The 15,694-nt window shown below is 34.7% G+C and overlaps 1 protein-coding gene across 1 annotated transcript in view; it reads left to right on the top strand.

Annotated features, from left to right (window-relative positions):
- Positions 1-15,694, top strand: part of LOC135224749 (collagen alpha chain CG42342-like) — a 165,165-nt gene that overhangs the window by 61,892 nt on the left and 87,579 nt on the right. The window contains exons 5-10 of the mRNA XM_064264075.1: positions 1,152-1,187; positions 3,088-3,156; positions 5,717-5,785; positions 8,147-8,203; positions 9,422-9,610; positions 12,637-12,708. Of these exons, the coding sequence (XP_064120145.1) occupies positions 1,152-1,187; positions 3,088-3,156; positions 5,717-5,785; positions 8,147-8,203; positions 9,422-9,610; positions 12,637-12,708 (492 nt within the window). The remainder of the gene's footprint in view (positions 1-1,151; positions 1,188-3,087; positions 3,157-5,716; positions 5,786-8,146; positions 8,204-9,421; positions 9,611-12,636; positions 12,709-15,694) is intronic.

Genomic DNA, 15,694 nt, shown 5'->3' with positions numbered 1-15,694 from the left:
AGATGCTCTGCTATCATACTTTAGATACTGACACAGGAGGGGAATTTTTTCATATTTAATTGCGAAAGAGTGGTTCGTTTCCTGAAGTGCTTCTACTTTTTCTTTTCTGTTTATCTTTGGAATACTTTGTTTCATGGTCTGGTTTCGTGCTCGTTTGCCTTTAGAGGTACAGCAGTCAGAAAAGGTGGTGGTGAATTTTAAATCGGGTACATTGTAAATACTGACATGTTTGTATACTGTTGATGTAAATACACAAACAAAACACGAACATTTGTCTTGCTTTTATGTTAGCGAAGACAATGGGTGACCAGCAACTTCATACACATTGTGTGTGTATGTGTGTGTTTATACGTATATATAGTATATATATATATATATGTTATATATATATATATATCTATATATATATATATATATATATATATATATATATATATCCACCATACTATTTTTATCTTTTGGGAGGGGAAAACGCCTTCCTGTATTCCATGAGTCTCAAGGGGTGAGGTTACACCACTCGGCCACTGCAAGTATTTCGGCTAATTACACCTGTAATTACACACACACACACACACATTATACATACACACACACACACATACACACACACACACCACACACACACACATATATATATCTATATATATATTATAATTAATTTACATAGATAGATAGATAGGTATATTTAGGGGCAATTTATTACTTTCTTAAACAATTTATGTTTGCATGAAAAATAAAAACAGCCACATATTCTGCATGCAACCGCTTTATTACTTTTAAACAGCTTTTGCTTGAGAAGTGCTTGTAGAATTAGGTTATGCTGTAAACATTTCAGCGTCTGTACATATGAGGTAAAAATGTCACTAACTTTTCGTATGTGAAATCAATGAAATATGTTGTCATTTCAATAAACTGTAAATTTTCACAAATATTTTAGAAAGCCTAAGCATGAATCTTTTTTATATTTAACATCGATTCATTTATGATTTTATTCTTGCTTTTTAACAAGATAAAGCAATTAACAATATATAATTTTGTTATGGACTTTATGACTTTATATAATCACTAATTTACACTTTCTGAAAGTAGTTTTCTTTTCTTGTTCTCTCTGGGAAAGGACTTGGCTGATTTCCGTCTTGTTTTGATTTCAGGGACCGATCGGTTTAGACGGACCTAAAGGAGAACCGGTAAGGTTTCGTAGATTGCAGTGTGCTTGTGCTTGTAATTACTGGTGGAAATATGATTTGCTTATAATCCATTAACTAACTCTCTCTCTCTCTCTCTCTCTCTCTCTCTCTCTCTCTCTCTCTCTCTCTCTCTCTCTCTCTCTCTCTCTCTCTCTGTATATACGTGTATATATAGATATATTTATATTTATTGATTTATATTTATATTGATAAAAATAGGTTTATGTGAGGAAATAATATTTTAATACAAAATCTTACCTATCTGTATATTTAATATATATATACATATATATATATATATATATATATATATATATATATATATATATATATAGTATATAAACACATATATTTAGATATATAGAAAGATAAGCATTAAATCACAATTGTATTGGCTCACATAAACCTATTTTTCTCAATATATGTATACATAAATATACATGGCCATGTACATCTATATAAAACGTTCAAGAAAACGAAACACCAGCTGCCGAATTTTCCGCTGCCGAAGTTCTTATGACTGTACACTTATTATTAATACAACGGGAAATCATCCTGACCTAAATTCCAAACAATTTTGTTAAAATTTAGGTTTATGCAGAATCGTACCAGCAATGAAGTTTTTAATATGTGCAAAAGTTTTAATTATTCGAATTCCCACAAAAATATTTTCATAGCGCACTTTTGCTGACTTTGTTGGTTATGATTTTGTCTCTGTTTTTTTAATGTTAGGCTCCTCACATGTATTGTTTGGTTGTAAATTTGTTCTGTTGTAAGTTTTTTTTTTTATTGTTCCTTAATGGACTTCAAATTTGGGTTCCGTATACAGTCCAAGTTTCTTCTCAATCTCTTCTCTTTTCCTGCCATTATCCGTTAAATTTATTCTTAAATTCCCATACGAATCAACGGCTTCCATTCTTACACCACTTTTATTGACTTTCATTTAGCCATCATCCAGGTTTATGTTTTTTATCTTCATAACTTTAATCTTGTTCTGTGCTCTCAGAGATATATAATTTTTATTATATGTGTTTTTATGTAAGATACATATTACACACACATATATACATACATATGTATCAGTTACGTTTTTTCTTAGGAAAAATATGCTATTTGGAAAATATTAGTAATTCATATAGGTAACCATCTGGCTTATATTTATATTTATGTTTTTAGAATCCGTGGCATATTAAAAATATTTTTTTAAATATTGTATATTCTTGGGAATTATTTCAAGGTATTGTAAAATGAAAGAACACGCCTTTGATGATGATGATGATTATTATTATAAATAGAAGAGGAAGGGATTTTTTCATTTCAACTTGTAAATGTTTTCACGAATCTTTTTATGTATAGCGCTTATATCGAAAATGTCGAATTTTGTGTAAATGAAATGCGGATAGTGTGACCGTAGGCTTTTACAAATTACACGTCCTTTACAACCCATACACTTGCACTAATATAAGCACTGGTTTTCGTGACTTTGCTTTCAAGTTTTGTTCAGTGCTTTTATATTGGTTTTATTATCAATTCCACATTATATGCTTGTAGAGTCATCAAATATTTGCCAGATATCATATAATTGTTTTTCGATCACGACTGATTTAAATGTTTCTTTGAACTCGGCTTCGTTATTTAAGTATGGAGTAAGTTTTTAATTCTTATAAACCATTATCATTCCTGTATTGATAGTTGAACTGGCAAATATTTTCTTATTTATATTGGAAAGTATAGATCAAAGTGACTGTTTGAAAAATTTTTGGCTTTTTTTTTCTGTCTTTTACTTTTTTTACGTTGCAGACAAAGCATGAAGTTAAGGAAGATACTTAACTTTCATTGTTTGCCTATGGGCACTCAGTTGTACAATTTAATGATATATTTTTCACCTCTTTTTTTCCAGGGCGAACCAGGACAGGCTGGCTCGAAAGGAGAACCCGGTGCGGGTTACGACTTGTTTGCCAAAGCTAAGGTAATATTGGTTTTCCCTTTTGGATTCTCATGGGGTCATTGACGTATTCTACCTTGTTGGATTATACACTTTTTTTTCCTCTTCAGAATGATCATGAAATACACAGTATTTGTATCAATATCTTAATTTATATGTTTGCATATATATATTATATATATATAATATCTATATATATATCTATATATATATCATATATATTAATATTTACTGGTCAATGTTTACCAGATAAATATGTAATTGCAATAGCCACAATGCTCTCTTAACTTCTGGAATTCTTCGCGCTGTTTTGGATATGCTTGTCACTACAAAGCCTTTGGATCCAAGCGCAAGACATATGAAGAAATTATGCAGTGTGACCTCGTTGTGATTATGGGACGTGGCTTCGTTTCCCGTTACAGGACATCAAAATTGTTTCACGTATCTTGCGCTTGGATCCAAAGGCTTTGTAGTGACAAGCGAATTTAAATATGCGCGAAGAATTCTAGGAGTTAAGAGGGCATTGTGGTGTTGCCATTATACACACACACACAAACACACGTTGTTATAAGATATATATATATATCTTATATATATATATAATATGTATATATTATATATATATATATATATATATATAGATATATATATATATATATATATATATATATATATATATATATATAAAAGTGTGTGTGTATGGTGAGGCGATAAACACTGGATAGGATGTATTTATTTACTTTAGCGTGAAAATTAGGCAGGATCTACCAACATACTATAATCGTTTCCTCCGGTTGGATTTTCAGTTATCAATACGTACGTTCTACATATTTATTGAAGTATATATAAGGGCTAGTTTTAAAATGCCTTTCCGTATTTGGATAGTAACTAATGTAGTGAGTCCTCTCTCTCTCTCTCTCTCTCTCTCTCTCTCTCTCTCTCTCTCTCTCTATCTATCTATCTATCTCTGCTGTATTTGTAATTACTTTGATTTAGGAAAACCTCAGACTTTAGGGCGTTTTAGTGTTAATGAGATGAGAATGGCTTTGAAGTTATCATTATCCAAGTTATTAGTATCCTATTTTTAGTAATTGCCAACATTATGCCTCACCCAAGAATCATCGAGAGTTCTTAATATTTAAAAATGAAACCATCGTCATTTGCGGTGGTTATGAAAACAGTGCGATTAGAGATTTAGTATTTCATAGGTTCGTCCGAATGTTAGAAATTCGTAATGGACGAGAGATGGGACTTCCGACGTCACTGGGATGCTCCCGAACTTGTGTAATCTCGTGTCAGTTCAACGTTATCTTACTCCTTTATTTCTTATTTTCCTGTATCATCTCCCTCCCTCCTTGTCATGCACAGGACGTCATAAAATGTGAGGAAGCAACGACGTAGGTTTAAAAAATAAAAGATAGCTATTTCTAGCTTTATCTTACTGTGCAGGATTTACGTGAGGTGTGTGTATTCATGTTTAGCTTGTTGTTCTAGGAAAAAGTAACAGAATTTTTATTCTGAAAGCAGGATTGTCAAGATAATCTTGTACCAGTGGTGCTATAGTAAATATGTCAGAAATAAACCTGCATATCATGCAGATTATTTCTGCTTTTATGGAATGACACAGGCCAATTAAGAAATCGGTCTTTCTGTCTAAGTATTAATATAAGACTTTAATTCTGTTAATAGCACGCTGTGTATTCAGTCACAATAATCCAACGAATGCCACGCTCTGTGAGCCCCCCCACATTTGATTTCAAGGAAGTAAAATGAGAGATTACAAAGTTTTTTTTTTTTTTTTTTTACCAGTCAAAATTTCTAGTGTTTTTTCAGGATATTGGTACTTATCTTTAAGCTTTTCAGTTTATATATGCATTCATATATATATTATATATATATATATTAGATATATATATATATATATATATATCTATATATTAATATATATATTATATATAATTATATATAATATATATATATATATATCAATAGCAATTTGATCACAAAGTTGCTACCGTGAATAGATATAAAGTAATACACGTTACGTAACGTGTATTACTTTATATTTATTCACGGTAGCAATTTCGTGATCAAATTGTTATTGCAGGGCACGTACAAGAATATCAGCCTATTAAGCTTTTCAGCTGAAATCATGATGATGTCATAAAATGTGAGGAAATGCAGTGAAAACCACTTGAGGCCAATCTTAGGTGACTTACCACGGAGAACAATCGAGTGATGATGACTCTCTTTGTCTAATCCCTGCTACTCATTTCCAAAGGCACTCACGCTATTATCATCTCGGGGCTTCGAAGCATTACTCACGGTAAAAGTAGGGGCCTGAAGCTGTAATTTATTTGCTTGAAGCTGGGCGGTACGTAGTCAAGACTAAAACCATCTTTTTCAGGTATACTGTAGTACAGCCGCTACCAGCTACCAACCACGGAACGAGGATCACAGAATCTTCTCGCTTATTTTTTATTTGTCATTGCAGTCAATCAATAAAATTCTGCCTTTCTTCAATTCGGTTCTCTACTGGCAACTGACTTACCCATCGCCGCCCCTCTTTCTTTGTCTATTCCAGGGCATTAAAAGATCTATAACAAGCTTGGAAGGTGGAACTTTAGGGTATGCCGAGATCATCGCCATTAAGGTGAGAGAGACGTCGCGAGGAAGGAGGAATTCTTTCTCATTGGGGGAGGAGAAATAAAGGAATGAGCTTTTTTTCTCTCTTTTTCCTCTCATTTTGGTTTTCCCTCTGGAACCCTATAACAGAGGAGACGCCCTCCTCCTTTCATGCCTTGTGTGTGTGTGTGTGGTGTTTTCATTTTTCTTTCTGTCTCGTTAAATGCCGAGTTTTTAATGCTGGGGATTTGGGTGTGCAGGGGTCTTGCTGCTTTGCTTGTCACTGTGTAGCCTTAGATTAAATAATGGCAGATGTTTTTCATGACTGGTGTATAGACATCACAGAATTCTGCTTCCTGTTTTATTTTACTTTTTTCTCTAATTTTTGTCCCTTATTGATGCAGCAGATCATTGTAAGGTGCCAGCCTTCATTCCGAGTCAGTCAGATGGACGACCTAAAGATTAACGAGATGTTTGCAAAGATTTGTGGGTCATTTTGTAAACAGCGTAGGTACAGTTTGAGGATGGAGTGATAAAGAAGTTAGAAAATAATGGATGATAGGGCGAGATTTTAATTGCTAACAAGTGCTGTGTATTTAATACTGAGTAGTTTACGTATGGGCGAAAACGTTTGTAAATTTTGTGGCAGAAGACGGTGAAGAGAGTAGTAGCAAAGTTAACTATTACTATTAGAATGGCGAAAGAGTGAACTTTTTAATTGTATAGGCATTTGGGATAAGTGCTAGAGATGATGGTTGATTGAGAAGTGGCGTCAGGAGTAGCATAGGCGAAATAAGTAAGGTACGTGTATGAATGGCTTGGAATTGAGGTGTGTAGGGATGAAACATTGGCAATGTATAGAAGGACCATTATTTAGGAGAGTGAATTTGGGTTTGATAAATGGAGTTGAAATGAAAAAATTAGCAGGAGCTGTTGATGTGAAATGTTTAGTATGAAATATGAAGGAAAGGAGAGTTGAAAGTGTGATGATTGTAGGGATATGATAGTATTACAAGGATTGGCGTGCACAAAGGAATCTTGTTCTTTAAAGGGAAAGAGAAAAGCATAGCATTGAGATCATGAACACAACGAAAGACTCAGTCATTTTAAATCCATCTGGTTGGCTTCTATTTAACTGGCTTTCAGTTGGCTTCTCCCAACAAGCCCACAGTTCCTGTTGCTATTGCTGAAGCCACAGCTCATCAACACATCCACCCCCGTTTTCTCCATTGCTTTGAATTTTGACACCTCCCCTTCCCTCCAAGCCCCGCCCCTCCTCCCCTTCACATCGTGGCGTCAATATGTTAACTGTTTCATGTGTCCAGTCCTGTGTCATATTCCATTCATTTCTCCTACACCTCCTCTGTGACCAGCCATTGTGATATCCTGTATTTGTCCGTGTACTAACCTTTATGTAAATACATTTATATATAATTTATTGTACAGGTTTTCTTCGGTGGAGGGATGTTGTTTTGTTGTAGATATTAATTTCGTATGATTTGTAATTTTTTTTATTCTTTCATTACACTAATCCTCGTGTAACCGCACTAACTGATTTCTTCCCACTCTGTACATAATTAGTAGGTTTCGCAGTACCTGAACTGATGATTGTTTTCGTTTTTTTTTCTTACTAACCAGTTGCGTGTTTTGTACAGTTACTGTTGTCTGTCGACTCTTTTTTGTTTACTTTGTCCAGAAACTTAATCGTCTGTGTTTGTCTGTCGTCAACACCTTGTCCCGTCCCTGTGTTGTCCTGAGCCTTAAACGAATGAAGCTTTCATATAAAATACCTGTTATTTTTGTTTAAAGATTAGAAATACAAGTACATCCATGAGTGATTCACTAGAAAAAAGGGAAAACTTAAAGCTTTTTACCTGTTCAGCACGGGTTTTCTTTTTTTGGCAACTTTTTAACCTGTGAATGATGGTAGAATATAAATTATAAACCAAATATTTTTAAAGTGTTTTTATAAGCAAAACTTTTTTATGGCTTTAATAAATACATCCTTTTTTATTGTTTGAGGATTAAGCAGTTAGAGAGTGTATATAAATGTTCAATGAATCACAGACTTGGATATGTGGCCATTTGACTCAAAGAAAGACGATAAAGAATGACACTTAAAAATGCCTCATAAATCAGTGTTTTGTCTGATGTGGAGATGACCAACTTTTCCTGACCAGTTCTTGTGTGTGCAGTCCCCGAACCACTTTGTTTGGCTTCTCACTGTGCATTTGTTTCATTTGGTTATAAATACATGTATATTATTACTTTTTTTTTTTTTTTGCTTTTCCGCATCCTTTCTTGTTTTTTATTTTTTATTTTATTTTTTTATTGACCTTATTTTGTTGCTGTCCTGACTTGTGAATTTGTCTCTACAATGCTGTTGCAGGGAACTGCGGGAGGTGCCTGGGATTACATTGACTCAGATAGAATAATTACTATTAAAGTAAGTTTTGTTTTTTCTGTTATGTAAACCCGATATATCCTTTCACCGAACCGTAGGCTCGGTGATTGCAGTGCCATAGTGGGTATTCATTGTCACTGGAAGAAATATTTTACATATATTTCTTTTGAAAGGGAGTTTATTCCAAGTTGAATCATTTCTTGTGGAAGAAACACAGTCTACTTATACTTTTCAGTGTTTATTGCATTACAGATTTCTGTTGTGTTTTTCTGGGCAAAGATTATATCAAGTAAACTGATAATGCAACTTTAGAAGTAGATGTTTGATAGATTAGCCAAACACTTTTTGTAATCCAAGGCTGGTGTATAGTACACACGCTAAAACGCTCCTTTATTGATCTCATTCTATTTGGAATGTCTCAATGGGTTATTTGGGCTTAATCAGTTTTGTCATGGCTTGTTTTCCGTTTGTTATACAGTCTAAAAAATTTAATCTAACTGTTTTTCATTTGTAAAATTTCTTGCATGCAAAACCTTTGTGCTCTGTATAGAGTTTTCTCTCAGATATTTGAATGCTAGAAACGTACACTTGTAGATTATGTATTCTCTATTTATTTTTGGCTTAAAAACTAGAATAATTGCTCTCTCTACGTTCTGTACTCAATTTCAAAACTTAATTATTTCATTAACATAAGCGTAAAGTACGTTTATTTAAAGTACATTTTATATTTAGTTTTGTTACAAAGTTGATTAGTTGTATTTAGTGCAGCTTATTGCTACTACTGTTATTAAGTCGTTTTGAAAGTAACCCTCACATTACCTCTATTGCAATGGTTGAAATGTAGTTACGTAATTATATTATAATATGGAAAGCTTGCTTTTCCCTCTGTCCACTTCTTGGGATAATTACATCTGTTCATCTTAATCACCTTAATATGTAAACTTTATTCAGATATTCAGGTTTAAGGAGAGAAAAATTAATTGCTTGACTTCATTATGTAAGAGATTAAATTGATATGATATTGTACGTGATAGTTTTCGATTAATGGTATGTATTTTAATCTCATGCATAACGAGGGGCTCTTAAATAGCATATTGACTATTGTTGTTCTTATTATTTTTATGAATAATAATTGTCAAGATTCTTCATTGCAAAAGTTTTTCGTCACTACTCACGTACAGGCTTTCTCGTTACTTACCTCGTTGCTTTGTTTACCTTAACATTTCCAAGTCTCCCTCTTACTAGTACCCATTTTATTAGGGCGACCCTGGAAGTCCAGGTCCCCCGGGCCCACCCGGCCCCAGTGGGAAGGACGGACTGCCTGGAATGGACGGAAGAGACGGTTACCCCGGTGAAATGGGACCCGCCGGCGTTCAGGGACCTCCAGGAGTCGTGGGTCCACCGGGCCCGGCAGGCCCTCCCGGACCCGAAGGACCACAGGGGGAGAGAGTGAGTACTACTGACAGTCAGCTGTTCGAATCCTTTTATTCACAAATCTTTTCATTCATCTTTATTTTCAATCCAAGATTTCAATATTTTTATCTTCGTTCCATTTTTGCTGTTGTGTAAAAATTAATAACGGGCTTAGTTAGTTCATTTCAAGGTTATTACACTTCTGTTCTAAAGATTTTGGATATTAGTTTGAAAACTAATTGTTAACTTTTTGCGTTTATTTACCAGAGTGGTATTAGTATCCTGCTGTTGATATATCCCCCGTGTTGTAATCATGCACTGCTTGATAACATCCTTTTGTAATCTATTTATACGAAGCTTTGTATTTTTTCTCTCTCACTTGCACCTATTGTTGTTGAAGCCTCATTCCTGTATGGAGTATACACTCCTTGCTTTCTCTGTATAATCTTGAAGATAAAGAAGAGTAATCAGAACTTGGTTTGACTGTCGTACTTTTATTTTTTATTTTTTATAAAGTTGACTGACCTTTGTATTGTTCTCCCTGAGCTAATAATCGTTTTGTAAAGATAGTCCATCCTTCCGTAAGAACCCTTCACTGCCTGCAGTGTCAGTTGTGTTACTATGGAAAATAATGAAATTCGCATGGCAGAAGCAGATTGACTGGTAAGATGGCTTCTATATTCATACTTTGAATGACACAATACCTGTTATGAATTACATCCTGTGTCACATAGAGGAAGGAGCTTGATGGATTGGCATTATACGTGTACAAATCTTTCTTTGTAAAAGTAGAGATACAAACAGTGTTAGTAAATAGTAATAGCGGAGTCGTTGCTTTATTTTAATACTCATGATACATTTGACGTTTGTATGCTGTTGGAATATAATTCATTGAGGTGAAATAAGAGTCTGACGTAGTCGTAGCACGAATATTTATTCAGATTATAAATGAAAGTGTACCGTCATGTAAATGAATGATTATATGCACTCATCTACATAGTGCTGTGCCTTTGAATATACAGTATGGACGTCCCTTAAGTACGTATATGCATTTTAGTTTAAGTTAGGTCTTCAAAAAGTCCCAAAGATAGGCCATCATTTTTCGTGACCGATCATCTTAATCTTTTAATTTCGTGAAAGACTTGTAAATGAGACCTCTTTTTCCTTTTGGAGAAGAACCTCTTATTTAAACTTCTTTGACTCCTCACCTAACCCTTGTCCTTCCTTAGTATTTAGTTGACCTTTCATGACTTCTCAGTTTACCCTTTTTCCCTCGTCTGAGTAATCCTCATTCCACTGAAACTCGCTCAGTGTTTTTCCAAACGGATTGAAGCACCTCAGTGGTGTGGTCGGTATGGTCTTGGCCTGCCACCTCTGTGGCCGCGAGTTCAATTCTCGGGCATTCCATGAGGAGTCAGAGATGTGCATTTCTGGTGATTAGAAGTTCACTCTCGACGTGGTTCGGAAGACACGCAAAGCCGTTGGTCCCGTTGCTGAATAACCACTGGTTCCATGCAACGTAAAAACGCCATACAAACAAACGGATTGAACAGAATATTTTGTACATGTTAGTCCATAACTGTCCAGTATTTTCTAGTTGTTTTTCAAGTTTTATGTCTACATTTTCATCTGGTACTTCCGCCCATTTACTGTCCTTTAAAATAGTGTTCGCAAGTTTCATTAGAAGCGGCATATAACAGTTACAGAGTGTCAGCGAGTTTGTATTGCTTTTAGGGGTTGGCAATACTAATGTTTCGTTGTGTGTGCTTTTCCATAGGAAATTTCCATGAACTGATGACTTGCTGCAATTGAAAAAAGTTCATGAAGAGGCATATTTCGTTCCTAAATAAACAAAACTCATGGCTTATTTTGGTATTTTTTTCATCTTATGAGAATTAAATTCTTCAGTATATTAAGCAGCATTTGAAAGTAATGTTTTTAATCTGTCAGATGTGCATACGATATATAACCTTATCAAATATTTCCTTAAAAAATGTATATTACCTATAGCTTGTTTGACAAATTTTAAGGAATTAGTATAGCAGAGATTTTCTATGAAAGATATGCAGTATTAAGACTCCTCGCCGACCTCCCCTCTGTTAAAGCACAAAATTGTAATACTGCTGAAGAGAATAACGTAAACTTCACGAACTTCAGAAAATAGAACTCTGTCTCTCTCGTTTTTCTAGGACATATTGTCAGCGTCAGTTCACGGTGCCATGTAAAAGAAACTTCATTAATTAGAGTTATTCTGAAAATGGACACACGCGATTTTGACAGGTATATCGACTTATTTTCCTACAGTGCCGAATTAACGCCAACAGTAGGGGGGTAGTGCCGTCAGTGGACCTCATGTAGGTTTTACTTAGGTTTTACTTAATGTTCTTTGCAGCGTGCCTTCGGCCCTTAGCTGCAACCACTTTCGTTCTTTTTACTGTACCGCCTCTCATATTCTCTTTTTTCATCTTACTTTCCACCCTCTCCCAATACTTGATTCATAGTGCAACTGCTTTGAAGTTTTCCTCCTTTTACACCTTTCAAACCTTTTACTGTCAATTTCCATTTCAGCGCTGAATGACCTCATAGGTCCCAGTGCTCGGCCTTTGGCCTAAAGTCTATTATTCAATTTAACTCAGACAACAGATTTATTTATCCTTAATAGAAATCGACATGCAGTTTATACAAAAAAAGACGCGTTTCATACTTGTATATTTTTAAAGACGGTACGAGTTATGTACTAGTGTTTATTCTTATATCCGTACAGTGCCATTCCCTTGCTCATCCTCTTGGAGAAGATAGTTGTCTCCCTAATGTTCTGAATGCATTTATAAAATCCAAATATTCCATCATACAATACAGTATCCACAACTCTTGAAGTAGACATCTCATCGGAAGCCATCTGAATCTAATCACGTGCTTCTGCCAAGCAGTTGCCCTTCCATAGAAATAAAGCTAATTGTCATGTGCCTTTACATATTGCTCCTGCTTTCCTGAATATCAATGTATTGGCCATCGTTATATTGTCAATGATGGTGATGATGGTGATGATGATGGTGGTCCAGGGGTTTCGAGGGCTGATGGGAATTCCTGGAATGGACGGTCTTCCTGGACCGATTGGACCAGCTGGAATATCTGTGAGCAATGTTCTGTCATTCTCTTGTGGTGATTGGTTACTGTAAAAAAATAAGAAGCTGGAAAATGTCAGACAAGAAAATCTCTCTTTAAGTTTTGTCATTTATCACTGCCGAAGCAATGCGTTACAATTACATGAATATAATTGCTGTATAGTGTATAGTGTAATGTTAAGTGTTTTAGCAAGATATAAACATTTTCTGCCACTGAGTGTGGTCTAGGTTAGAAACGCCTACCTCACATCATCTCGCATTTCGCATACAAACAACTTTATTTCTTATACTTCAGGGAAGAGAGATTTTTAAAGAAATCTTTTCAAATTAGCAGTGAGCAAATGTTTTACGCTCTTCAATACAGACATGATACAAATGATTTGATATTCTATCGGCCCAGATAAATGTAGCTCAGCGCATTCAGTTGTCCTATGTTTATCATCGTCATTATTAAAGATAATGTTCAGTCTTCGATTAATATTTTCATCTGAAAGTGGAATGATGTACACCTAGTTTATTTGGGGTCATCAGAATTAGTCATGCAATGCCAACATTCTTGGATTCCCTACTGCCTTAACAGATGCATTAAAGATGAAAGAAGAGCAATAATAATTTAGTATTCCAGTCATTCGGGGTTACTGATACTTGAAATTTGTAATTCGTTAAACGTAAATTACTTATATTTTGGCGAAAGATACTTCAGTATTATGCGAAATGCGAGATTTGTCTAGCTTCTAGTGTAATGTTGCATATTGTTAAATTCACAACTCACACAGAAAAAAAAATTCACAGAGCGTTCTCTGACTTACTTCGTATGTAGTGTAAAGAAATCTTTCGGTACCTAAGGAGTTACCTTTTATATCTTGAAAGCATTGTTGCCCTTTGTCGAAATATGATCATGAATAAAATCGTATGAAAGACAAGATACACACTGAATGGAGAGCATTTTACCACTTGGACATTGCAAAAAAAAAAAAAAAAAAAAAAAAAAAAAAAAAAAAAAAAAAAAAAAAAAAAAAAAAAAAAAAAAAAAAACCCACCACGCCTCAGTGGCGTGGTCGGTATGGTGTTAGCGTACCACCTCGTGGCCGCGAGGTCGATTCTCGGACATTCCACTGAGGGGTTAGAGATGCGTATTTCTGACGATAGAAGTTCACCCTTGACGTGGTTCGGAAGTCACGTAAAGCCGTTGGTCCCGTTGCTGAATAACCACCGGTTCCATGCAACGTAAAAACACCATGCAAACAAACAAACAAACAATGCATAAGAAAAATTATACCTTTCCTGTTATTTGAAATAAACAGAACAAAGGAGTTTCTGTATATTTGAAAGTAGTTTATTCAGTAAAGTCAGCAGAGTATACCCTTGTAGCCTAGTGTGGACGGTTTTTCATCAGTAACAGGAAAATTTCAGAAGCATATTTTTTATCGAGTGATAGATATTTGCTAAGTTACCCCGAATGTCAACTGGCACTTATGAAATATAGTCCTGATATTTCCTCCCTTTTTCTATTTATTTATTTTTCTTTAAGAGATCTGCAGCTGTTACTGTATCAGTCATTTCAAAAATGGTGGTGGTCTTTTTTTTTTTTTTTTTTTCCAAAAACTCATAATGACAATTTTCGAGATTTATATGAAATTCTTCCATTTGATTCGCTTCATTTGTAGAGCTGCTGCAAACTAACCATATATGCCTAAATATAACAATAAGTTTAAAATCCTTAGCAAAGCGTCAATTGTAAATTGCTTCTCTCCATTCAGATGTTGCATCTGTGTTTTCATGCGTATACAAACTTTCGTTTCATGTATTCTTAAGCTTGCGATTCCATGTTGGTCAGGGTGCCTGAGAACTGGATCTGATCTTTTTGTGTGTAATCATAAAGCGTTAGTTTTCTGAAACTTTGATACTGACAGCAAATGAGGATAAATTCACTTCTTCAAAAGTCCTTGGCGTTCGCCACATATTGTATAATATTGCTGATGTACATTTCATTTACGTTTACAGTTATCGCAGTGACTGTATTTCTTTTGTTATTCCTCTTCACTAATGGCATAAGTTTTATAGTGACCTGCATTCAGAATTTGTGTATTGTCTGTACCTGCGAAACAGGGGAGACTGACAGTTTAAGACTAAGGTGGTGATATTTGGAAAGACCTGACACAATCTAAGATGTCTTGGGGGATCACTTAAACTAAATGGCTTAAGTGACCCCCAGTTAAACAAAGACAACTTACGTCGTGCCAGGTTATTTCAAATACCCTCATCTCAACCATAAGCTGTCGCTCCTATCTGTTAAGAAATGGATATAGAAGTTGGAGCTAATAAGATGCTGGAGGTAGAAACTGAGAAAAAGTTAATCTCTGATATTTTAAACAGGCCACAAGTTGTTCTTCATTTAATTCTGCTGTCTGTCACCTCTCCCCTTGCAAAAAAAGTCATTTTCTCATTGTTGTGAGTTTTACCAGATAGCTGCCATTGGAAAACGCCATGTTTCATAAAGAAAGGATCAGCTTCAGTTAGTAGGCACCTTGCAGAACTGGAATTCGAAGTTTAAAAATATGTGGAACATTTAACTTTTAAAATGAATAACCTCTTGCTATTTACTCGCTCTTTTTTGTATAGAAATAAGCATATTGAAAGTGTTTGCGATTTAACAAATGATTATTGTTCGGCAAACCTGGTCTTCAACCGTTAGCTGGAAATATAATTCTCAGCTTCTCAGTTGTAAATTATGTCACGTATTATCATACGCAATAACATATTTCATACTTTTCCCTAAGCTGCTTGAGCACAGTGTAGATTCCATGTTGAGCTGCTTACAGTTTCAGCAAATTATACATAATTAGCTTCATTAATTCAAAGTATGATTAGGAACCAAGATAGCAGAATAGATCATTGTACTACTCTTTTAAAAAAATGATCATTGACCATCTAGTTATGGAAACTTCTTTAGACACAGTTGCCCCGCTTAAGTAAGATCAGAAACATTACAGCA

Source organism: Macrobrachium nipponense, chromosome 12, assembly GCF_015104395.2.
Source record: "Macrobrachium nipponense isolate FS-2020 chromosome 12, ASM1510439v2, whole genome shotgun sequence".
NCBI lineage: Eukaryota > Metazoa > Arthropoda > Malacostraca > Decapoda > Palaemonidae > Macrobrachium > Macrobrachium nipponense.
The sequence above is the reverse complement of the archived record's forward strand: the minus strand, read 5'-3'. Positions and strand labels throughout refer to the sequence as shown.